The sequence below is a fragment of the Galleria mellonella genome, unplaced genomic scaffold, assembly GCF_026898425.1.
Source record: "Galleria mellonella isolate WM207_F2 unplaced genomic scaffold, CSIRO_AGI_GalMel_v1 utg184, whole genome shotgun sequence".
NCBI lineage: Eukaryota > Metazoa > Arthropoda > Insecta > Lepidoptera > Pyralidae > Galleria > Galleria mellonella.
Window position 1 is genome coordinate 8274112 of NW_026442025.1, and position 26608 is coordinate 8300719.

Here is a 26608-nt window from a genome sequence, read left to right on the forward strand (position 1 = left end):
CTCTACGAGTCTAGTCATTTCAAAAACACCAACTGTGTTAAAACCCTGCCCCATAACATGCCCTATCGGAACCACTACATGAGATGATCCTTCTAGAAGATTTAAATGTTCACGGCTATATTATGCTCGACAGGCTAAAATTTTTCACTAACGATATCGTAAAAATCGTTCTCAAAGATTTGGCTATTTATCATTCTTTGTCTTTTGTTTTGAAACAAAGAGATCCAGCATATTATGAAAAGTTGAAATTAAAATTATTCAACTCTTGGAGTCACGCTTTAAAACAAAAAACTGTTCGAACTCACTTTTGAAAATTTTATAAAAGACACAATAACCGTATTGGCCAATGATAAATACACAAATGCTCTCAAAGATGTATTTAGCAAAATGAAAGATCATGATGCTGAAGTAACTAAAACCACAAATGCGTCTATAAACTCAATTATCCAGCATGGTGATGCATGGGCCAATAACTTACTTTTTAAATTACGTGTAAGTAAATCATTAAAATTTAATATTCTCGTCTCAAAAATTCATCAATTTTTGTCTCATCTTGAGATCTTATAAGTTTCAATTATTTTCTATTTATTTAATTATAATAAATTTCTATTATTATAACAAAATCAATTTATAAGTTGTAGTTAACGAATCCGTCGAATACGAATGAGGCATAATTTGATACAAGTCAAATTGTATATTACTATGCCAAGAATTTCTGATGATATTTGTACCAAGAAAATTGAAAGTAAACAATCATTTTGGTCGCAGTAATCCGTAACTTCTGTTTGCAATATTATTCAATTTTTCTCTTTGTTATAGGACGAGAAGCCCTCAGAATGCATTCTTATCGACTATCAAATAGCTACAGCTGCCAGTCCGGCTAACGATCTACTGTTCATGATCTTTAATTGTACAGATTACGCTACCAGACGTGATCACTACAAAGATTGGATCGACCACTATTACTCGCAACTGGATAGGTCTCTAAACTATTTTGGATTAAACGCCGACACTCTTTACCCAAGAGATCGATTCAATAATGAGTTGAAAACTCATTCAGTGTATATACTTGGACTGTTAATGTTGTTCTCATCTATGAACGTAAGGTCTACGGATGAAGCTGCTGAAATGAGGGATGTAATGCAATCCGAAGCAATGGAAACATCAACGGAATTAATGAGTGTCTCTCATTTGGATGCAAAGTCACTTTCTCTATACAAAAATAAGGTTATCGGTATAATTGACAGTTATTATGATTTAGATTATTTATAAATTTATGTATGTAATTTTATATTTAATTTTCGTAATCAAATGTAAAAAAATTACAGTATAAATTTAAACTACCATGACAATTTTTTTTATCATGTCATTAAACGGAATGGTGATAATAAATTTAAAAATGTGTAATCTAATCAGTTTTTAATTAACCACAATTAAACTACTAACGAAGGAATTAGGTGGGTAGGTATTTACAAGGTATATCGCAAACCTCCTTTTACGTGGAAGATTTAGGAAGCTTTAGCGAATCAAAAAATTTACATACAACTTTTGTTTACTTAAATTTCGTTATCTATGATTAGATAATAGTAGAATTATATAAAAGAACAATGAAGTGCAGTACTTTGATCTATTCAAAAATCTTTATTCTTGGATGACGCTGATTTCGAATTTATTTAACTTTAAGATTAATTTCATTACGATTTCTTCTTAACTTTAAATTGAAACTTTGTCACAAGAAGAGGTTCTCAATTCGGTTGTGTTTTTTTTTATGTTTGTTATCTTATAAATCTATCAGTTGCAAACTAATTTGGAAAATTATTTTTTATCAAAAAAAATATAATGATTGGACCCACAGAAATTTTATCTAAATCGGTTCATTAGTTTAATTTTTAAAATAAAATAACTGGTTTCATCGCAATTGAAGCTCAGTTTTTTTTTATGAAATACAATTTTAGATTATATAATTAAATGTATGTATTAAAAACAAAAAGTCAGTTATCACACAAATAGATAATAAATGTGTGTTAACTATGATTCTGATGTGAGGCATTCGACTATACAAACTTTATCCTTAATTAAAGTTTTCTTTTTGCATTGAATTCTTTGTTCACTCATCTATATATATATATATATATGTATATATATATATATATATATATATATAATAAGAATTAAATCGTTTCATTAATATGTATAAAATACAATATTTTATTTTTACAATATTACTAAATAAAAATGTACACAGATATGATTGGATATGACAGAATGAATTTAAAATCGGAATTTATAGACAAAGATTATAATTTCCGGAAGGAACAAACTGACAAATATTGAATAATATATCACTATCGTACAGCACTTACAAACAAAACAAAAACCAGTGGTCTATATGAAGGTAGTACGCCCAAGAGACTAATGCGTTGTCCATTCTACACACTATTTTTCCATCACATTTCCGAGTTTACAGAATATTAAACTTTATATCGTACACAAGAAGGTCTTTAGACAACAGTACGTGTGCTTATTTGTATTGTTTAAGTATATAAAGCCTTTGTAAGACCATCTGAGTTATCGGTTTATTGGCATACCATACGATAGTTAAGGGGACGATAGACCTCCCGATAAAGAATGCACGTGCCCATAATAACACCTATGGAACCTGATCTAACATCTGTAAAAAGTTATTTTGTGAATGCTACTATTAAAGTCACAATAATGTGAAACATGGACACCATATATAAGGATTTTCGAACTACTAGAAATTGTGCAGTCACGGACTGTTAAAGATACGTGAACAATCTATAAAGAGATTTTAATTTCATTAAAATCTTAGGCAACTTTTGAAAAGATTGTTCTGTCAGAGAAACTGGATATTTTCATTGAAGAAACATGAGTTGAAAAACGACAAACTAACACGGTGAGTTGAATTGTTGAGTTAGTATAGATTGAATTTTTGATAGTAAGGATTAATTTTCAGTCTTATGCAGCGCTAACGATTTCATAAAAAAAATATTTCAATATTATGTTTTAACTTTATCTATATATATTCAATCTGTTTGTTGTTGTAGTACCAGTCGTTAACTGTCCACTGCTGAACACAACAACCCCCCCCCCCGTAAGGGGAGTTTTGCCAGTAGTTACTACTACTACTTGGCCTACGGATTAGCAACCGCAGTTTGGCAAATATTTAATAAACAATCATTAAAGAAATATACATGTGACATAAATGAGAGAAATATTATTTATAAACATCCTATTATATTGTAATAAATAAACATATAGCAAGAAAGTTATTTTAACCTAGACTACGTAAACGAAAGGCCGTACCGAAACGAAAGATAGAAGTGGATCAAACAGACACAAGTCTTGATATCCATACGATTCACACCATTACTAAGACCTATTGTCTAGTTTCACGCCCTTGCTTACATATATATCTTCACTGTATTTGGCGCAATTTGCCCTCTCGAATACATTTCACGCGTGAAAGTTTCTAAGAAAAATCTTGCTTTTTTCGCCAATACAAAAATAAACTCTAGTGCCTGAAACATGACATTCATTTTACTATGATAATAGAAAAAAATTTTTCGAGTACGCCTCAGAGTGAGAAATTTCATTTGAGACGATTTTGCGATTTCCTTCACTCGTTCCCCAGAGGACAGTCCGTTGATTTATCGCGAAAATTTTCTCCTTTTTTCTGCTTGTATTAAAAATTATGTTCTGTTTAGTATTTACACGGAACAAAAGGATCAACATTATAGCAATGCCCGCGTAGCTTCTACTATTCGTCATATATTTACTATTATAAGGGCTAGGACAGTTTCTGACACTGCGGAAAATGATAAACGAACCTCCTTGTTCGTAAAAACTTCGAAGTCTCACAAACGAATTTTTACCTATTGGTTTTTTTTTTTTTAATAATTCTGTATTGTTACTAAACTTCAAAAACAATTGAAAAAAAATTATAAAACCGTAGACTAAGCATAGTATAACACTAATATTCAAAATAGGAATGTAGGAAATTTTTACTTTTTAACCCCCGACGCAAAATGAGATGTTTGTTTTTTAGGTCTGTGTATCTGTGTGTCTATATATGGGATCATATCTACCATTACTTCCATAGTATGGAAACCTTCAGATGACACTGCAGCATCAAGTAATCTACGGGATACTAAACTCTTCAGCACCTTATTGCAGATATAACGTATTTGGGCTCATTAGTAGGTATTAATTGTTTCAATGAGTGCTTTTACTTTATACAGGATTTTTTTTAATTTTTAATAATTTAAATTAATTTTAAGTAAAGTAAGAAAATCTTCAACACTAATCAATTACTTCGCCTACATAAAATAATATATGGACTGTTGTATTTTTTGTTCATGACGTATCATTACAATCTTGTAAATTAAATGCGAGGGTGTACTATAAGACTTATATGATATGAAAAGGATTTATACATCTTTCATAGATATAATTAAATATAAATTAAATTTTATCATCATCATTTCAGCTGTTAACTGTGCATAGGCCGCTTCCATAGACTGTCATAAAGAACGGTCCCGAGCCATTTATGCCCTCAAAATAAATATGGAAGTCACAAACTGCCAAAAAAATATTTTACAGGATAACCTTATCGTATCCAACTGTTTTATGTATTAACTAAATCCAATAGTTTCTTTAAACAAATTATTTTCAGTCATGCGAGATAACTATTTGTATAAAAGTCTAAGTGTTGCATACTTATATTGCACTTACCAGTTATGTTATCTGATAAGTCTGACGTGACTGATAATATAGATACTATTAGAAGTAATTTAGTATAAAGAAATCATCGTGGGCGTTTAATCTGTCAGTACTGTTTCAATTCTAGAGTGCTATGGCGTCTTTACAACTCGAAGGAGACGTGGACAGTCTCCATTCACTCCAACAACAGTTCCTCCGCGATGTACTCGATAAACGAGGTTTTAAAAATAATAGAGTTATAATAAAAACTCTCGGTAAGGCTGGTGATAATTTTATGGCCAATGTGAAAAGAATAACGGTTGAAAAAGAAGATGGAGGAGTCCTAAATATAGTAGCGAAATTGGCAACAACCGTTGAAATTACTCGCCTTACAATGAGTATAAAGCAAGTGTTTGAAAATGAACGAGTGGTTTATCAACTCTTATTGCCTAAGTTCCGTAAGCTACAAAACGAAGCGGGCGTGCCCAAAGAAGACCTGTTTCACTTTCCTGAATGTTATGGTGCCCTAACAGAAGCACCATACGAAATGATTCTTCTAGAAGATCTAAACGTTTACGGCTATGTTATGCTTGACAAACAAAAATACTTCTCCGATGAAGTTGTGAAACTTGTCCTCAAAGATTTAGCTACCTATCATGCTTTGTCTTTCGTTTTAAAACAGAAAGAACCAGCATATTACGAAGATTTGAAATTAAAATTCTTCAGCTCTTGGAGTCAAGGTTTAAAACAAGAGATGTTTAAAAATAGTTACACTGTTTTGTTAAACGACACTATATCAATATTAGACGAAGATAAATACACAAATATACTTAAAGACGTATTTAGTAAAATGAGAGATCATGATGCTAATGTAATTAGTAAACCAAGTTTACCTACAAACTCAATCATTCAGCATGGTGATGCATGGACTAATAACTTACTATTTTTATTACGCGTGAGTACATAATTTTGATTTTTAAATAGTTATTATTTAGATATTTATTTAAAAATAAGAACTTATCTAATCCGCACTTTTACATTTCTTAAAACATATAACATCACAATTAATTTTTTTTAACCGCTGTGTGGGTATAGTCGCATATTTCTTTAAAATAAAGTTTCTTTCTTTCTAATCAAAAACCCTCTTTTTACTCGAATGCACACATTCATAATTTAACTCCATATGTATTTTCAATAATTTACAATGGCCAGGATTAGTGCGTCATACAATGAAATTAATGCCAAATTACCTGAAATTGATATAGTGTACGATAATTCGAATTCCTACAGGAATAAATTGCTGAAGCACTTTGTACAACATTCTTATGAACATTAACTCTAATTGTCATAAAATATATATTTTTTTAATATTTTTTTTTAATTTAATTTACTCATAATCTTATTTTCTGATTTTGCTCACAACTTAGATTACATGTTTATTTTTGTTATTTACTTAAATTTCTTACACTGTATAATTATGTTAAAGTGAATGCTGTGAATACCTATAATAGGCATGTGCATTAATATTGTATTGTATTTAATGTTGTTATACCTATATGTTATAATGCAATATGCTCCTTAAATAAATAAATAAATAAATAAATAAATAAATGATAAATCTTTAAAAGATCTAAATAACTTAATACTATTTTTCTATGCAACTGTGACTACACATTTTTTTTATTTAATTTAACGGTATTATTACTACTATTTTAGAATAAAACAGAATATTTACTAACAATAAAAAACAGTTATAACAGAAAACAGAGTAATATTATATAAAAGAAGTGTCTCATTTTTTTTATGGATGATAATGGAATTGTAGCCCCGCCTGCGCTAACGGTATGCGTTATCGGAGCACTAGTGAGGGATGATAGGTGAGAATGAAAAGATGGATCAATTAGCCCATTGTGATAAATACACCCGGAATTCTGCATTATGGTTTCCAGGAGGGACCACGTGCAGATTGCTAGCATTGGGATTGATAGTTCATATTACTAAAAATCCCTTTTACCCCTCCAATGTCTCATGTTAGTGTCCAAGTGCAATGTGTACAACTGCACAAATTCAAAAATAAAATACAACAACATTTTGTCTAATTTATTTCAAATTATACTTCGAAAATTTTAAAGAAGAATTCTTAAACTGGTTACCAATATTGATGAACAATTTAATCAATTTTTAATTACTAGTTCTATGTATTCTTACTCTTAATCTAGCTCTTCTCTTCTTTTTTCTTTTAATTCTACCTTTATACAAAACTCCCGGATATATCGTTTAATTCTATGTATTGTTTTTCAATACAATATCAATGCTTCATTATTTAAAACAACTGTTGTTACCATCACTTACATTCCTTTTATCTGTTACAGGACGAGAAGCCAGCTGAATGCATACTTATCGACTACCAAATGGCTACTCCTGCTAGTCCTGTCAACGATCTTCTTTTTATGATCTTCTACTGCACTGATTACGCTGCCAGACGTACCCATTACGAGGATTGGATCAGCTACTATTACTCACAACTGGATAGGTCTCTTAACTACTTCGGATTGAGAGCTCATACTGTGTACCCACGAGATCAGCACAGTAGAGAGTTGAAGAGTCATTCGGCATTTATACTCGGATTATTAATCTTGTTCTCATCAATGAATGCAAGATCATCAGATGAAGCTGCTGAAATGAAAGATTTAATGCAGTCTGAAAAATTCGTAAAAGATCCGGATGTGATGGGAGTCTCTCATTTAAGTCCGAAATCACTTGCCCTATTCAAAAGTAAGGTCAAGGGCATACTTGATAGTTATTACGATTTAGGTTATATATAAATTGTTTTGTATAATTGTTACTCAGTTTAATGTTTGTTATATTTGAAGGTAATATCAGTGATTGTTAAAATAAAAGTGAAGGATACCTATCTATTTATTTAATTCATTATTTTGATTTGTAAATATTATAAGCGTCTATCTTAAGTATTAATAATTATTTGATAATATTTTTAATATATTAAAAACAAAATATACATTATTTTGATTGGTAAAATCAAAAAAATACAATAAATAAAATTAATTTAATCTAATTTCCTTTTTGCGGCCTTGTATTTTTATTATTGTTTAAGTTTGAAATTGACGGAGATATTTTTTTGGTTATTTAAATAATATTAAAACAGAATATTATCTAAAACTAACTTTTACCGGCGGCTTCGCTCGCATTAATATTGACTTTGATTAACAATTCTCATTGTTAATGTGGGTAGTTATAAACGAAGTACAAAAAAAACAACCTCCTTTAAAAAATAATTTGAAAAAAGAAATATGTATACTTAAATTATGAATCATAAACAATAATTCTGTAAAGTTTAAAGCAAATCAAACGGCGCAATAAAAAGTTTCATACAAAAATTGCCCCTCTTACCGCATCTCTATAAGTTTTTTGCAAAAAATGTAGCCTATAACCGTCTCGAAAATCACATCTATCTCTATATCAAAATTTATCATAATCGATTCAACAGTTTAAGCGTGAAAGTGTAACAAACAAATAAATTCACTTTCGCATTTATAATATTACTTAGAATTATTATAGATATTATCACTCACTAGTTTCTACCCGCGACTTTGTTTCCATAACTGGAATCTATTAATAGGCCGGGATAAAAGCTAGCCTATGTCACTATTATAGTATTATATTATCTATTCTTATGTTTACATCAGGAGTTCCCAACCTTTTCTTGGTCAAAGACCCCTTTTATATTATTATTATTCTCTTTGCCTGCTAGGGACCACTAGGTATATAAATATAATAAAAATACACTGTAATAATCAAACTGAAACTTTCATTAAAAATTCAATAAGGAATTTTGGGATAACATCTGTAATTTTGTAATAATGTGATTTCTAAGCTTGCATCTTCTTCACGAGTTCGGCTATCCTAGGACTAATATTGTTACTCAAAACTACACGCAAATCATTATTTATTTTCAAATGAAACCGCCTCCACTACCCGCGCTCTTCTCACTCACTGCACGGCGACCAAGGCTCACCACAGCTCGCTAAATTTAAAATTACACGCGAACCATATTTCAGTTTCTGCGGACCACTGGTTGGGAACCTTTGATCTACATGAAGTAACAAATGCAACCACAAAATATGTTTAGAGATATTTTTTTTGTAGTTGAAAGATAATATTATAATTAAGGAATTGTCAACTCATTTGAGAGCTCTGTATCTCCCCACGGGGCGCGTGTCACCCCATTTCTGTTACCTGCTATGGGAACTAAAATGGACTCATGTGAAATGTACACCATGAAAAAATATTCTCACGAGAACGTAACGTTTTTCAACCGACTTCAAAATGGAGAAAGTTTTCAATTTGATTGTGTTTTTACGCGCTATCTTCATATTCTCTCTTTCACTCTCCTATGTTGTTTCAATACTAATGTATACCCAATTAAAGTGGTTTTTAGTGAAATCTTAAATTTATTAAATCTTAATTTTTCAATATCTATTGGAGACAGCAAAGGTCGCCAGTTCGGGGGCCGACCACATACTCTTTTTTGTTGCAGTATCCGGCCGTAGTACCTTCCTAATGCTCCTCAAATATTGCGTCTAAACTGCGTCCACCATGTACCCTCTTGTATAGGCATTCCGTCACCCGTATCCAATAGCGAGGACGGGATACCTTAAATACTGTACCGCAAACCATAAAAAAAATCTTATTTTATTTTAAATATTTTCCCGTGTCTTTATTTTGATACAAATACAAATGACTTTATTGTGGATCATAGGTCAAATTAAGGTATTACATCAGTTAAATAGCATCTCCATGTCCTGATGTCCTGATCTCCATGTACCTCCATGTCGTGATGAAAAATTATATTATAAAGGTATATTGCATAGAGCATAAAAACTGTCCTATACGGATTGAATAAAATTGTATTCAATATACACTGTCAAGTCGACCTCTACGCGGTTCTACCTGGAATCCATCATAATTAATTTATTGTTGAATTCGTCATGATGGGCCAAATGATTTGCTTCATCATCATGTATCATCGATCACTGATAGCTGGCTAGCGTATACCGATAGCGCAGGCGGAGTAACCTTTTATATTATCATCCATTAAAAAAACAAACAAATATATATATATATATATGAGACTTGAAACGGATACAATACGAAGTCATTATTTGTACCTACTCACCGCATATTCGCAATGGGTACTTAAGTAATAATGCATTAATTAGGGGTTAACCGTCGTAACACGTGTCACCCCATATTTCCCATGCTACCTGCCATGAGAACGGATCCCGTCCCGTGTGAAACGTATATTTTTTTGTGACCCATTTTATTTTTGTGTTCGTTTCACTTCAACCTGCCATTCTTAAAAATGTTTTTATAATAATTAAGCACATTTCACAAATTTGTTATTTTACAAAAAAAAACTAAAATACTTTTATTTTTAATATACATATATTTTTAATAGTTACTAAAAACAGCTGATGTTTAACAAACAAATATTTTTAACTGATAGGTATCTTGACGTAAACTGTTATTGAATTGAAATCTATAGATTTTAATTCAATAACAGAGATAAAAAATTTGCCTATTACCTCCATCCGCTATAGTACATGTATAAATGTACCAAATTTCATTAAATTAAAATTTCAATATAATAATTAATTAAGCAGTCACGTTTTTTTTTAAATATATGATAATGGAATGGTAAGCTCGCTTACGCTAACGGTATACTCTGGCGCATCAATAACGGATGATAGGTAAGGATGAAATGGCAGGTCAGTTAGCCCATAGTGATGAATTCACTTAGAATTCAACAAGATGATTTCCAGAAAGAATTACAAGGAGGTTGACATGACAAGGTGTATTGCTAGCAATGGGGCTATTAATTCTTATTATTAACAATCCCTTCTCCTTTTATCCGTCAAGGTTCTATGAAGTAACAAACAAACTTTTACATCTTTCGTAATATTTTCTCGTACGTATGTAAACGTTATACCTATCAAAAAAGAGAACATGTTTAATGCGAATAAACCGAAAATTCAATTCCCATAGAAAATTAGTATTTCTCATGACAGCTTCCAACGTACATTCTCACGTTACCGCCTTTTGTTGTGATAACAGACACACGAACGGGCCCCGCGCACGTGACATAAACGACCGTTGTAGGCCACTAAATACTCGTATTCAATATTCTACAGCGGTCATTTGACCTTTCAAAGAACAAAATTATCATTCCACTGTACAATTTTTTTATATACATTACTTTATATTGTTATTTTGTAAATAAACCCTTTACTTACACGGTAATTGTTATGTTTGTATTTTTCGAGATCGAATCCGTAACCAATACGTTACTATAATAGAAAAATTAACGATAATGATAAATAGAAATAAGTACTTGTTTGTACGACTTTTTGACTACAGTGTTGCAGTCTACAGTTAACTCTGTAGTTAAAAACGTCACTGCTAAACATAGGCCGATAGGGGTTTGAAGGGATTTGCCTGTAATTGCCACGCTCAGCATGCTGGTTGGCAACCGCAGTTAGGCTTTGGTGATATTTTAAGAGGGACACTGGGAACGTTGCTGCCTATACCTCGACAATTATTAAGTTCTCTTAGTCGGTTAGAATTTTTTTATTTTTATTAAGATTGCTATTCAAGTGTAAAATTCTTCTAATTATTAATAATCACTTCAAAATCTGTTTATGCTATTCTCGCTCGTTTACTGGCCCACCGATGGTCTTTGACGACAGATCCTTTAGAATCAACTTAATACACAATCGTTTATTTATGGGGGAACTAAAACAGGAAGTCGCCTTTGACGGTTTTTATCCAACTACCGAAAAAAGAGGATAATGTTGTATGAGTGTAAGTATGTGTGTAAATTGTGCGATTCTTTGACAGAATAGTGTAATACAAATTACTTAATGGATTTTACACTATGTGTCATCATCATCAACACCATATCAGCCGTTAACTGTTCACTGATGGACATATACCTCCCCTATAGACTGTCATGTACAAAAGTCGATTGCTTGGGTACCTCTGTCCCATTCGTGTTTCTACCGTGAAGCAATTGTATTTGCATGGCTGTGTTTCGGTTTGAAGGGTGGGATATGGCGTGAATTTAGGAAGGCAACGCATGATGGTATCATGGGCGAAACAGTATACTCTATTATGTCCATGGTATTGCTCATGTCTATAGGCGACGGTTACCACTTTCCATCTGGTGGGCCGTCAGCTTGTTTGCCATTCTAAGTTGTATAAAAAAAATGCATTTGAGGTCATCACTCCAACTAGTAGGGGTCGTCCTACACTGCGTTTGCTGGTACAAGGTCGCTACTCAAGAACTTTTCTTCTTCATTCTCCATCAGTTGTCGGTTCTTCGAGCTATTTGACAAGTTGCTATTTAAACTTGCACACTATATGTATTTAAGTATATACATATGTCCAATATGGCTACCTACTTGAATATATTAAAATCGCCTATTAATAAAAAAAAAACTTTTCTAAATTTTTCTAAATTAAATAAAAAGAAACTTTTCTAAATTTGTATTGAAAAAATAAGTATTATAATTACTGGGCAATCAGTAATGTCATTATCAATTATCATATATCCCCTAACCACTCAACAAGGAAGGATTAACTCGAAACACACTCGTTATAAGAGAAGGCACGCGCTACTCTAAAATATAAGGGACGTACCAATGGGAACCCATGAGAATATTCATTGGGCCAAAACGTTTTTGTAGCGGTCACACGGGAAGCAACCGAGGTCATGGGAAGGGAGCCACGAGTTTCTGGAAATACCTCATTCAAATTGCTGTCATAAGGAATATTGAATTTGTTGTAGATGAAAGGCGAAATGATAAGAGATTGATAACGGTACACAGCTTTATTCCGATAAATCGTTAAGAGGCCCTTCCGAGTAAGAATAGTAATGATGTAGTGTAGAATTTTCTGTTTCGAGAGGTGTCTAGTTTATTTTTTTTTTTATTGTTATTTTCTTATTTAACAATAAGATCTTAATTAAATTGTGATCTATAAAAAAATTACTTTAATTAAATCAAAACTAGTTATTTTAATTTAAAAATTAAACTACTAAACCGATATTGATAAAATATCTATGAGAGCAATCTGTAAGCATATACTTTTAGATAAAAAAAATTGAAGCTGAAATTGTGTTCCGAATACGCAATAGAATCATGAAAAAATGACTATTCGAAAATGCTTAAACTTAAGTTTACTTGAACAAAAATATTTCTTTCTTTCTATGTATTTAAAAAGCCTTTTAACTAAAATTAATTTAATCAGTCCGCAGTTTCATTCTCTTCATCATCTTCATCACTCTTCGTAAATCTTTGGTCAGGTTTCCCTGAAACATGATAATTCGAATAAATTTAAAAAATTACTAGTTAAGCAATACATACGTATAAATATAAAATGGAATATTCACTCATAATTTATTATTTTTATATTATTTTCAATAGGTAGTATTTGTGATGTTGTTCTAACAAACAAAGACTTCAATTTGGATATCTTTTTATTTAATTGTTATTGTATTATTTTTTTTTGTTTCTAGTACAATAAAGAGTTAAATAAATAAATAAATATGTTGTTAATATATATAATAAATATATAAGTAATATATCTATATAAATTATATTCATTATCATTTAACTTTAACACGATAGTAAATTGTATTAAATACAAAAATTGAAAAAATATTATTTTACAATGAACGAAAATGTCGAGTAAGATACAAAAAAATGGATTCCTTCTCCTTTTTGAAGTCGCTTAAGAAAATATTATACAATAAAATTTCAAATACGAATAATCAAGTCTGAACAAACTGACACCCCATATTTCCCACGCTACCTACTATGAGAACTGAACGCGTCCCGTGTGAAATGTCTGCGTTCGTAGGAACGTTTCTTTTGGCAGACCATTACTTAAAAAAAAAAAAAACTTTTTTGCAGGCCGTTTAAGAATAAAAAATATCGATATTACTCTAGAAAAAGAAATTTATCTATGCCTTATTAATATATATATTATTTATAACGATAGACAGTCTTTCAACATCTCAATACCTCGATTTTTTTTAATTATATATCATTATAACACTGTCCACTGCCGAACATAGACTCCCACATAACTCTTACGTGGGAGGCCTATGGCTACGTCTTGCCTGCAATTGCCACGTTTGGCAGGCGGATTGATAATCGCAGTAATGCTTTGATGATATTTAAAAAGGGATGTTGCTGCTCATCCCTCAACCATAAATTTCCCTTAGTCGCCTCTTACTACACCCACGGAAAAGGGTGACTTATTCTATGCCGGGACCACATGGCCATATAATAATATACCGAAGTATATTTATTAAATAAACTTAAAAACAGTGGAAATAATAATATAGTATTTTAAAAATTACTTTCAGATATCAGATTCAGATTACAAGATAATTTCGTCTATTACATTGAGTTTTTTTTTTTATTTGAAAAAAGATTTAACAAATTATTCATTCATGTCATGTTAAAAATTAAAAAAAAAATTATTCATTGTTCTAGCGTTTTTTGAATTTTTATTCGACTTAATTTCTTTGACGACGGTAGACTAACTTTTTTTTTTTAATTTGCTACAAAAAGGACACGATTCAAGAAACTAATTCTGAAACGGTTTTAATAACTCTTTTTAAAACCAACAAAGTTTATTTTAATGTTAGTCACATGACGGAAAAATCAAAATCTTATTTAGAAATGTTTTTATAATTTGAAAGAATATTTTAATAATGTATTTTGATTATTTGTAATGAAATTGTATATTGTATTTTTTATAATTTTAATATTGTACGCCTGTAGCGAGTAGACTGTATTGTACACCATATTACCTACATATCAACCTGTAATTACCACAGTATGCACAATAAAGAATTCATTCATTCAATTATTATGTGACAATATACACAGAGAATTGCTGGATGTAAGTGACTCGGGCAAGACCGTTCCTTATGGCAGTCTGTAAGGCAAAGCAATGTTCATTAGACTAAAGTTAGGATGGCGATAATTAATACATTACGTTTGTTTAAACACGCCATCCTGGTACAATAAGTGACTCCATCAGCCGCACAAACACATCTATTGCACCCTTCTTGGGAAGTCGTAAATGGTTCACAAACAGCCGCGTTCGCTGCAAATAAAAATGTTATTGCTGGATTATCGGCTTATACTTCGCAGTTTTATAACTGTCAGTTTTATTGCGGAGTTATAATACATTTAAATATGCATCTGCGTACTAGATCAATAACCTAGTCTCCCTATAGAAACAGCTTAACAATTTTTTAAAATGGCACGCTTTAAAAATTGTATTTGTAATGTAGTGACTTATATATATTTATTCACGCAACACTATGCACACAAATAAGACACACTTTTACACAAATAATTGCTGAACTTCCAGTGATGCGACGTTTCAAATAAGTGTCTCCATAGATTTTATTTTATTATTTTTTTCCTGTTTAATTTAACCTACCCTCCAAAAATAAGCAAAATATTGTCTGGTATATACAGATGGGCAAAGCACCGGGTTTAAACCCGGTGCTTTGGTAAAAACCCAATAAACACCCATAAACTCCCATAATCACCCAAAAAAATAGGTTTTTACGTATTTTTTTGAAAATATGTAAGTAATACCAATAAATTATTTTTATAAATTGTATTGATCAATTCTACAATATTAAATAAAACGTTAACTAATAATATTTCAGGAAATTTTAAAAATCTATATATAATAAAATGAAAGTAATTAATTTTCAGTGTTTTCATGTTGCAGTTGATCAACATGTTGGCCTTTTGCTTCCCGTAGATACTTTAAAATTTCTTCATAACACCTCGTTCGCACACATGGCCGTATATATTTAAATTCTTGAGCCACTAACAGTCCGAAATACTCATTTCTTTTATCCTCTTCTCCATAAATTAAGCATTTAGAACAGTTTGTTTCTTCTTTCAGTAAATTTTCTTTTACTTTATCCTCGTTTTTTTTCTTTGTTGCGACGACGCTGGGTAAATCATCTGGACACTGGGTCTCACTATCGCCAAATATATTTGGAGATCGGCTTCGGCTACGGCTTGGCAGACATTTTTTTCTTTCTACAATTTTAAATTAAATTTATTAGAATAAATGCTTCGAACACACGCGATCTAAGTACCTTTTGTGTTTATTATACCTTACCTACCTAGGTATAAAAAGAGTACTTACGTAGATTTTCTTTTATTAACTGTTTTATACGAAGATCTTGATCTCTCAAATTAGCATCCATTTTACTTCCAGTGATTATCAACTAAATTAATAATCCACAAAGTATTAAATAACGTTTTTATGAAATATTTAGCACAAAAACAATACCCTTTAAATATCGATCGTCAGTAACTGTGGCTGACTTACCTATATTCTAGCAAGCAGGACTGCCAGATGTGAAGGGGAAATCCCCAATAAATTGTTGCATGTGACTGATGATGTGAGCATGTTCGTTTCATAATAAAAATGTTGCCAGGTAACCAAAAAGTCGTATGTTTTTGTGCGAATTACGATCATAATCTTTACGATCGTACATTAAAAAATAGACAAATAATAGTATGAGTACGATTTAAATCGTATATCTGTCAACCCTGCTAGCAAGACAGCGACAAAATCACGTTGCATAACAATGTAGCCCAAGCTTATATCTTATGAAATATACGGAAGAGATACGGACTTAGAAAAAACAGAAATGTTGTTCTTTGTGGAAGTCATTGATGAAATTCTATGTATTTTAGCCCGCAAACTTTCTTCAAACAAAAACAGCGCCATCTAGTATCGAGTTCTGTAATTATCTCTTTGTTTATGGATTTGAAGTAAGACCGCCACGCATGCAATACATTATGACTGGGGATTCCCCTATTCGTCGACGCTGAATATGAGGCGACGACAATCACTGTCAAACGTGTTCACTATTACTCTGACTCTGGTAACGTGACTTCCTGGTAACGTGTTAGGTAGGAAAAGCAGTAAAAAAGTGCATATTAAGGGAGCAGATTTGAAATAATATTTATACTTAACAAGAAATAATTAAAGGTAAGTGGATTTTTGAATGATACAATTATATCATGATCACTTAACAATTTTAACTTAAAATTAGATGTATTATTACAAGCTTTTATTTAGCTTGCGTTATGTAAATAAAAGTATGTAGGTATGTTCGTATGTTGATGCAATTATCCTCAATCCTCAACCGACTGGGATAAAATTTTCCATACACGTTTATTTTGGATGATAGTGCATAGTTAGCTGAGAGTCGTCATTGGATAATAATGGTGGATAGCCTAAGATGTGTACTAGATATTTATTTTTAACATAATATGCGTAAGTACCTAATCGAATTAAAGAAGTTGCTGAGAAAAATACAGAACAATACGATAATAAACTAGCGTCTGCGTTTAATCCTCCGAGGAGATGTAATTTTACAAAGGTTTTTTGTATTTATTTTATTATTTTTTTAATAAATTTATTGTAAATAACAAGAAATAATCATTGTAAAAAAATAGGCACTCTATTGTTGAATTTTCGTCAGACCAACTAATCATCGTTCATTTTTTTAGGTTCAATGGGGAGACCTAAAGATTTACGCATATGGGAGCACTACCGTACTTTACCAAACAAGTCTGTTTCTTGCAAGCTTTGTAATAAGGTCTACAAATTCAGTAATGCTGCCAAAATGCTTCAACATCTTATCACTTGTCCAAAATCTCCAGAAACATTAAAAGACTCTATGAAACTTATAAAAGATAGCTCGTCCAAAACCAAAATGTCTGGACTGTCAGAGATAGAGACAAATGATTCTTTTATAAGCCCCTCGTCGTCTGCTAACACTACAATAAATGCTGAGTTTCAAGACACCGATGATCATATAAAAACAGAATTAGCGAGAGCTATATTTGTAACAGGGACGCCATTATCGATGGTGCAACATCCTTTATGGATACAATTTTTCGAAAAATTGCAACCAAAATTTAAAATACCTTCACGTAAAGCTTTAGCGACAAAATACTTAGATAAAATATATAGAGAAATGCGTTTTGAGTTAAATGAGGAACTAAATGCTTGTAGTTACTTACACCTTCAGTGCGATGGCTGGTCTAATTTAAGAAATGAAGGAATAATAAACTTTCTTATATCAAAACCTCAACCTGCATACGTTAAAAGTTTGAATACAGAAAGTAATCCTCACACTAGTGAATACCTTAGCCAAGAAGTTGAAAAAGTAATGAAAGTGTATGGAGCAAATAAGTTTCTTGTACTTATTGGCGATAACGCTAGAAATATACAAAAGGCATTCGAATTAACAAAACTCAAATATCCACATGTTGTTCCTCTCGGTTGCTGTGCACATATCCTTAACTTGTTGTGCCAAGATATTGTAAAGATACAAGAAGTAACTGTGTTTATTATGCAAGCCATAAATATAATAAAAACTGTTAAAAGGAGTCAACGATTAAGTTCCTTGTTGATAAAATCAAGGCAGGGTGAAGATTCTACACAAACACTAAAATTGCCTTGTGCTACAAGATGGGGAAGTCATGTTACTTCGTTAAAAAGTTTGAAAGCAAATAAGATAGCTTTGCAAATATTAACAGTTAGAGAAGATGTGGTAATTTCAAGAGATATTAAAGATTTAATTCTAAGTGATGATTTCTGGACGAAGACAGGGGAATGTATAAGTATTTTGGAACCAGTCACTGAAAGCATATTTTACTTAGAGAGCGACCAGAATCGTTTGCATCGCACATACATTACATTTAGAGATGTACAAGCTAAGATACGTTTTGCATTAAATGAGATTTCGACATTGAGCGAAGAAAGCAAACAGCAGATTCTAACATCAGTATCTTCAAGATGCAATATGGCAATGAGGCCAATACATTTTGCAGCATATATTCTAGACCCCAGGACTCTAGGAGTCGAACTTACTCAAGAGGAAGAACTTAAGGGTATGGAGTTTATCTACAATTTAAGCCAACACTTAAGTTTGTCAAATGTAATGGCAGATTTGGCGTGTTATAAAGCTAAAGAAAACTTTTGGGCCAGAGGATTTGTATGGAGCTCATTAGATAGCATTGAGCCCCTAATATGGTGGAAAGGTATTTGTGGTTCCACTGAGTTAAGCAAAGTAGCGATTCGTATTCTATCAGCTCCCTGTACTTCGGCAGCCACTGAGCGTTCCTTTAGTATCCAAGGCTACATACATAATAACAAAAGAAATCGACTTACAACTGAAAGAACTGAAAAAATTTCATTCATTTGTTATAACTGGAATCTTAAACATAAAGCTGAATGCGAGGACATTCAGTTTAATGAAGAAAATACCTTAGAAGCTTTCATTGAGCAAGTAAATGAACATAACAGTTTAGACGAAATAGAGCCTATCGAACCTATACAATTCATCGCTTGTAATAACTCTGAATCTGACAGTGATTGACTGTAGTTTTACATTTTACTTTCATCTCTTTCTTAATAAACTCAAAATCAAATTAAAAGTTTTTTATTCTGTAGGCTGCATAATAATATTGTCTATGTCCAGTATAGTGGACGTCTTGCGGCTGAGATGACGATGATGAAGTACAAAATCATAAACACCCAAAAATTTGGGTGTTTATGGGGTTTAAACCCAATAAACCCAAAACACCCGGTTTTTACCCACCAGACTTTAAACCCACCCAGGTGGATTGCCCATCTCTACTGGTATACAAATCGAGAATCTGTAATTGACTAATATATGGTGTAAATATAATATTTTTAATTACTCTATATATAAGCTGTTGATTTCAGATGTAATATTGAGATAAATAAATATCATAATTAACAGTAATTTTAATTATTTACACTCATAATATCGTCAATCATACTTATTAAACTTAATAGACTTTCATATATTTTGACAAAAGATTGATTATTTGAACATTCAATATAAATGAAAAATAGCCATATCAGCCAACTTGTTGACTTTTTAGGAACCATTTTAGGGACATTTTCAATAATCAACACTGCATTTAGAATCTAAACATTTATAGTCTACATGATTTACCTGTAATACATCTAAATAAATTGAAATTATGATGAACTGACTTGTTATTTCGTCACTGCGTGGTTTTTCTTTCTCAATACGGGAATAGGGAGAGAGGGAGGAGAACGTTATTCATAGGCACTAATTTCTGTAATAATTTGAACAAAATTTGGTTGCCTTTTCATTAAATTATATTTAACAGACTCTACTTGTATTAAGCTAGATGGTCGTCTCCTTAGTTAATATTTTATTTAAAAAAGAAAAGATAAAATTCCTTCCAATTTAATATACAGATATTTTTTTTAAATAAAGAAACCTTTTGGTATTCCAGATAAAAGGAATACAAGTATTAAGTATATTTTTTTACTTGTCACAAAATCTTTTAGAATATAACTATTTACTCTAATACAAAAATACTTGGATGTTACATTGTTATGTTGACAATTGCCTATCTACAGATAGACTTGAGTTGGGGCAACTTCAGGTAAATGTTATTAAGAGACTATCTCTAACTTATAAAGATAATTTGACCTACATTTACAGTGCAGTACAAAAATATAGAGACAACAAGAAAATTAATAATAATGCATATAAATAAATAAATATGCTCACGACTATAATCCCTACTGGGGTAACAGAGGCATTTGTCAACTGATATCGTTGTGATAAACGTATCATTCGAATACCCACATTTCGATAAGCATATTAAATGTCAACAAGGCGGAGAACAACTCTTCTATCGTTAGTAGCATTAATGTGGTTAGTAATCTACTTGGGTACCTCTTTCCCACATCAAGCAATTGTGTATGCATGACTGTGTTTCGGTTTGAAGGATGGGATATGACAATCAAATTACAGGGTATATATGTACGTATATAACACCTTAGTCCTCAGCAATAGCAAAGCATAAAGGGTATCACGGGCGACACAGTATACTCTATTATGTCCATGGGACTGTTCATGTCTATAGGCAACGGTTAACACTTACACACAAAGATGGGCCGTCAGTTTGTTTGCCATTGTAAATTGCACAAAAGAAATTATGGGTGTTTTTGTCACCGAAGATTTATTCAGAAATTTCAAATTGACATTCCAAGTTATTTGTGTCGGACAGATTTGAACTCACGACCTTTGCGGTCTGCAAGTCGAAAGTAGTATACGACTAGACCATGACGCTCTCTACATATTACAACAGTAATGCAATTTACCAGTTATTGCTGTTAATTTCTTGAAAATCTACAAAAATACCTTGTTAAAACAGTATTGATAATTAATTTTAAATCACCAAGTTCCAACAATTTCCAGCATCAACATAATTTCAAATTACATAATTTTAGAACGGATAGGTGGCACAAGAGTGAATTAATAGTTTTTGCATGCATAAAATACAAAAACGTACATATATTACACAAAAATATCAAATACATATTATTTATTAAACTTATTATAACAAAAATATAATAAATTTATTACTAATAATACATTTACTTATTCATTCATTCGTTTTACATTTTGTTTTATTATTTGATTTTAGTACTTATTCTTGATTATTTAAATTAACATACCTCGTCTCCAATATAAAAGTTTATCCTCGTCTAAACTTCTTAAATGTACAAATGACACCTGAAAAAAAATTGATCTTTCTAAAGTAATATCATATACAGTACGGTATTTTATTATCTCTAATAGAAATGGAATAATGTAATTTGTAGTTTGCGTATTTTTAGTTTGAGATTCCAGCATCTCCCATACGAACCTGACAATAAAATATTTAATAGAGGCATACCATTTTATTTTTATTTTTAACCCATGTTCCTTTACGAAAAATGTTCAATTTGACCAGTAATATCATCATCATCGTATCAGCTAAGGAGGTTTTGCCAGTAGTTGCCACGCTTGGTAGGCAGATAGGTAACCGCAGTTCATCCCTCGCCCTCATTTGGTCGTCTCTTACGACATTCACTGGAAAGCAAGAGGTGATCTATTTCATGTCAAGATATACGACTGACCAATAATTACTCCTTGTAATTTGTTAATATAATTTTTACTTTAACCTTTATAGGAAAAAAACAAAAAATAAATACTCACCAAAAGTGAAAAGAGCACTATTCTGAGTAACATTCCGATAAGAACTGAATTAAAATTTTACGGTTTTACTCAATCAATTTCCATGGAACAAACTCAGACCGGTTGACTGTTCAATTTAATCTTAGCAATTACACGTTCATTTAAACGGTTATAACTATTTAATCTATAGTTAAAGTAGGAATTTCATCAATAGAACGTTAGTTAAGTATTTTTTTTTTTTTGTAATGGGGTCAATATAGAATTTCAAATAAATAAAATTTCTTAATTTAATTTTTTTCATTATATTTTATTTGGGAACTCAATTCCAGGAAGTTATTACAGAATTTACTCGTGTATTGTTACAGATATTATTTTAATTGTAAATAATACTATTATTATATTTATTATAATATTTTGTTTATTTACTCGTTAATTCAGAGATTACGAATAAATAATGGTATTACAATTATTTTGCACAAATATTAATAATTAAAATCCTCGATAAAATGGCTACTTTTTCGTGTAATATATATATAAAAACTATTTATATATTTGAACAATAATAAAAATAAATGTTCCTTAAATCGGTGCATCAGGAGTTTTATTTAATTATACATAAATTATGCATTATCTACTCTGTATCTAATATAAAAGCCAGTGTAATAGGTTTTATATTAAAGGTGAAAACGAAATAGTTACTATACTTTGTGTTCTATTAAAGAAACAACTTTTTTTTTCTAAAGAACCATATGTCGAATAATGACAAAAACATTTTAGGCCTTCTATACTACCAGAGCACCCTAGCACCTAAATAATATGATATATGGGAGGCCCAAAATTTTTTATCAATTTTGTATTTTTGTTTCACTAGAGGCAGACTTTGTACAAAAGTCATATGCTTGGCTACCTCTCTCCAATTTGTGCTTCAGCCGAGAAATAGTTGTGTCTACATAATTGTGTTTCAGTTTGAAAATTAAGAAATTATAAGATACTGAACCATAACAGCTTAGTCCTCAAGAAAGACAACGCATGAAGGATATCATGGGCGACGTAGTATACTCTTTTATATCCATGGTACGTTTTTGGTTTCCAGTTTCCATCACGTGCAACGTCAACTCGCTTGCCATTCTAAGCTGTATAAAAAATAAAACAAACTAAATGTTAATTTTATAATGAGTAAAATCAATAAATACTTAACCGATTTTAAACATTCTTTCATGGTTACAACGTTACATGTGTTAATTTTATTTTAAAAATAACTGTGCGAATTCTATGCGGATCACTAGTAATTCATGATAGTACTCATAGATTCTTAGTTTTACCACAGTATAAGGAATAGTACTATAGGAGTTATACATACGCCTAACGAACTATGATTTGACATTGTTCAAAAAACCATCACGTGAGTCGTGTTATATCATACAAAACAATGTTTTTGGTAATACCCACTTCATGCACCTAATTTCTTCTAGTAGGTATTGCCTAGATAAAGTTATTTATCATTGCTGTCTACATTCATGTGTATATACTGAGGAAATTCCAAGATAAACTTATCTTAAACGTACTAATCTAATTTCATACGTTAAGAGTTTATACCGCGTATATATGCAACGTCATTATTTCTTGTCAAAATTAAAACATAACTAATTGTCATCATGATGTCAGCCTGCCTATCCACTGCTGAATATAAGCCTTCCGCAATGCTTTTCTTTATATGTGACGTTCTATTTTCCGCATCCATCCGCTTCCTGCTATATTTATTTGTTTATTCACTTTTTATTGAACTACTTCTTTGTACATTAATAAAAAAATATATACATTGCACTTAAAAGTACAAAAGGCAGTCTTATCGCTAAGAAACCTTTTCCAGACAACCTTTGGGTTGAGAAGAGAAGAAAAAAACAGTAGCTATTAGCGTAAGAAATGGATTTAATATAAAAAAACACTCATATATTCTTAGTATAATCGGCTCATTTAGAAGGGCCATCTTTCTAATCGATGCTTCGACGTCCTGTTCTAAACGCTGATTGCCTTCTTTTCTATTCACCATCACTAACTAATATGACCGGCCATCCTATTTTTTGATAAATAAACTAATATTTTATGATAAATAACAACAAAAAATTTATGCTTGTATAGTATAGCAACCTATCCGCAAGATGATATGCATCATAGATTCTTGTGAATGCTCATAATAAGGATCTGTCTTATAAAAAATTATATTACTTACAAAAATAGGTCTTATAAAATTCCATATACCGCAAATCTTCCTAGTAAAGCATCTCATTGAAAATCAATCTTAGAATCTCAAACGTTATCGCGCGGTAATCCGCATCGTAGAATGTTTGAACAACTGAAAGGCTGTAGAGTAAACAGTTGGGCTACATGAAACTTTCATGCGACGCCCTCTAGCTCACACTTGACGATTTTGAATGTCTCAATCTGTTTGGTATCTCAATTGCTGAAATGTATACTCAGATCTCGAAAGAATATTTGTTTATTGCCTATCATTTACTCTTGGTTTCGTATTTAAATGTGTTGCGGAGTTACTATATTACAAGTTATGTGGAAATAATACAACCTCATTATTATCTCATGTAATATAAATGCATCCAATGATAAGTTTGGAATGTCGATTTAGGTTTCTGGCCAGAGCAAGCCAATCACTATTTTTTACTGGTTGATTTTTCTTACAAAAATAAATTATTAATACTACTATTCGGGGGGAAAGGGATTGTTAGTAATGGAGACTGAGAATCCCATTGCTAGCAATATACCCAACCAGGTCGACCTCCTCGCGTTTCCCCCTGGAAACTATCATGGTTAATTCCTGATAAATTCATCATGATGGGCTAACTGGCCTGTTTTCATTCTCATCTATCACCCTTCACTGGTGCTCCGCCAGCGTATACCGTTAACGTAGGCAGAGTTACCATACCATTTTCACCCATCAAAAAAAAAATTACTCTTCATATTCATATAAGTAAAAATTTATAACAAATAATGTCACTAAATTTAAATCAGTGTCATCTAGTTCCACAGTATGCAAAACTTATTTATATAAATAAGAGAGATTAATGAACTCATTGTATTTTTAAAAAAAATATATGCAGAACTTGTATATTGATGAACTAGCCAACTAATTGAATATCTTAACAAGCCATTAAAGAACTATTTCCACGAATCTCTTTCCCTAACAGAATCATATTGCTTATACTACTATACATGTAGACCAAACGGTTATATGCTTTATTCCCCAAGTTCCTCTTATGGCACCCTGAGTTTAACAACAAACCTTCATCATTTGGAAAAATTTGAAATTTAAATTTAGTATACGACTATTATAATGGTACTATTTATTAACAAAATAATCATCAAATTTACAGTTCATTCATCATTCATATCAGCCGCTAACTGTCCACTGCTGAACATAGGCTTCCCCCATAAATGGGGTTTTACCAATAGTTTGCCAGTAGTACCCTTTTACGAGTTGCCAACCGTAGTTAGACTTTTGGTGATATTTTAAAAGAGATGTTGCTACCCATCTCTCCATCTTCAATTTCCCTTAGTCGCCTCTTACGACACCCACAGGTTAGGAAGGAGTGGCCCATTCTATGCTAGGACCACAGGGCTAATTTACAGTAATAATACAGAATTAATAAATACATCGTTATGCAATACATACATAAACACAAAAACTAAAATTTTAGTAACTCTATTTATTGAAGTCGGTTGAAAATTTTCCAAATAACAATACTTGACATAAAACAGGTACATACGAGTATATGTATATTTACACAGCCGCCTTCTGTAAAATCGGAATTATACTGTTTCACATCTTTATGGTTCTTTTTATTGCTTCCATTATTTAATCAAGTATTTTACGTAATACTAGATGTGGCAACGTCTTATTTATTCGCAAGAACGTAACAAATCGAGTTAACGTGGAATAATCGATCGAATAATCAAATTTTCGAATTAACTTTTGTAACTAACCGTTTACGATATCTTTAAATATTAATCGATGAGTTATAGATATAAAGTGATTCTTTCTACTAGTTTTTACCTATTACTACTAATATAGTGATGATGATGATGATATTATTATACTTTTTTTTTTTACTACTTATTACAACCCGTCCATCGTCCATGATAGAACATAGATCTCCCTCATATTCCACCACAAAATATGACCCGACACCACTTACATCATTCAACACTCTGCAACTCATTTGAAGTCGTCACTTCATTTTATGTGGAGGTCGCCTCAGCACTTTTTCTTTTTGTCCGACTCGACCCACTGAAACTGCGTAGAGATGTTGCGTCTCTGTGCATCTTATACCGAATTTATCATGGAGAGTGCTCTGAAGAATTGTTGGGATTAATACCTGCTGCTGATTTTCACCATCGTACAACCCGCCATAAACTAAAATTTCATCCCAACCATCTGGACGAGTGGCGGTCCTCCACCGTGCGTTTTTCAAGGCACTTTTTCCCACGCACAACCATTTTTTGGAATCAACTTCCAGTAGCAGTATTTCCGAACCGATATGACAACATAACCTTCAAGAAAAGAGCATATTCCTTTTTAAAAGGCCGACAGCACACCTGCAATGCCGTAGGTGTTGTGGGTGACCATGGGCGGCGGTAGTCACTTACCATCAGGTGAGCCGCATGCTCGTTTGCCCCCTGTGTCATATAAAAAAA

The 26608-nt window shown here is 31.6% G+C and overlaps 3 protein-coding genes across 5 annotated transcripts; 2 read left to right on the forward strand and 1 right to left on the reverse strand.

The window, feature by feature from the left end:
* The first annotated feature begins 4827 nt into the window (after positions 1-4827).
* On the forward strand, positions 4828-7636 carry LOC113512064 (uncharacterized). The gene is made up of 2 exons (XM_031909224.2): positions 4828-5677; positions 7095-7636. The coding sequence occupies exons 1-2, from the start codon at positions 4877-4879 to the stop codon at positions 7545-7547; spliced, it is 1254 nt and encodes a 417-aa protein (XP_031765084.1). The 5' UTR covers positions 4828-4876; the 3' UTR covers positions 7548-7636.
* Positions 7637-12616: 4980 nt separating this feature from the next.
* Positions 12617-25809, reverse strand: LOC116412951 (uncharacterized). Of its 3 annotated transcripts, none has more exons than XM_052893925.1 (5): positions 25681-25809; positions 24132-24262; positions 21400-21457; positions 14812-14922; positions 12617-13111 (listed from the first exon to the last, which is right to left on the reverse strand). In XM_052893925.1, exons 2-5 carry the CDS (start codon positions 24186-24188, stop codon positions 13047-13049), a joined length of 291 nt encoding a protein of 96 aa, XP_052749885.1. In that variant the 5' UTR covers positions 24189-24262; positions 25681-25809; the 3' UTR covers positions 12617-13046. The 3 variants fall into 3 exon arrangements, with proteins under 3 accessions (XP_052749885.1, XP_052749884.1, XP_052749886.1); XM_052893924.1 differs by having other exon boundaries at positions 24132-24362; XM_052893926.1 differs by lacking the exons at positions 24132-24262; positions 25681-25809 and adding an exon at positions 21923-22023.
* Positions 15878-19507, forward strand: LOC128200458 (uncharacterized). Its single transcript, XM_052893923.1, has 2 exons — positions 15878-16848; positions 17373-19507. The coding sequence occupies exon 2, from the start codon at positions 17378-17380 to the stop codon at positions 19247-19249; it is 1872 nt and encodes a 623-aa protein (XP_052749883.1). The 5' UTR covers positions 15878-16848; positions 17373-17377; the 3' UTR covers positions 19250-19507.
* Positions 25810-26608: the final 799 nt, after the last annotated feature.

What these genes read in the sequence shown, in the direction of transcription:
- LOC113512064 (XM_031909224.2), top strand. Translation starts at nt 4,877, where the DNA reads ATGGCGTCTTTACAACTCGAAGGAGACGTGGACAGTCTCCATTCACTC. An exon ending in ACTTACTATTTTTATTACGC is followed by an intron (nt 5,678 to 7,094) that starts GTGAGTACATAA and finishes TATCTGTTACAG; the next exon opens with GACGAGAAGCCAGCTGAATG.
- LOC128200458 (XM_052893923.1), top strand. Translation starts at nt 17,378, where the DNA reads ATGGGGAGACCTAAAGATTTACGCATATGGGAGCACTACCGTACTTTA.
- LOC116412951 (XM_052893925.1), bottom strand. Translation starts at nt 24,188, where the DNA reads ATGAGATGCTTTACTAGGAAGATTTGCGGTATATGGAATTTTATAAGA. An exon ending in ACTTTTATATTGGAGACGAG is followed by an intron (nt 14,923 to 21,399) that starts GTATGTTAATTT and finishes TTTTATTTGCAG; the next exon opens with CGAACGCGGCTGTTTGTGAA. An exon ending in GATGGCGTGTTTAAACAAAC is followed by an intron (nt 13,112 to 14,811) that starts GTAATGTATTAA and finishes ATCATGTTTCAG; the next exon opens with GGAAACCTGACCAAAGATTT.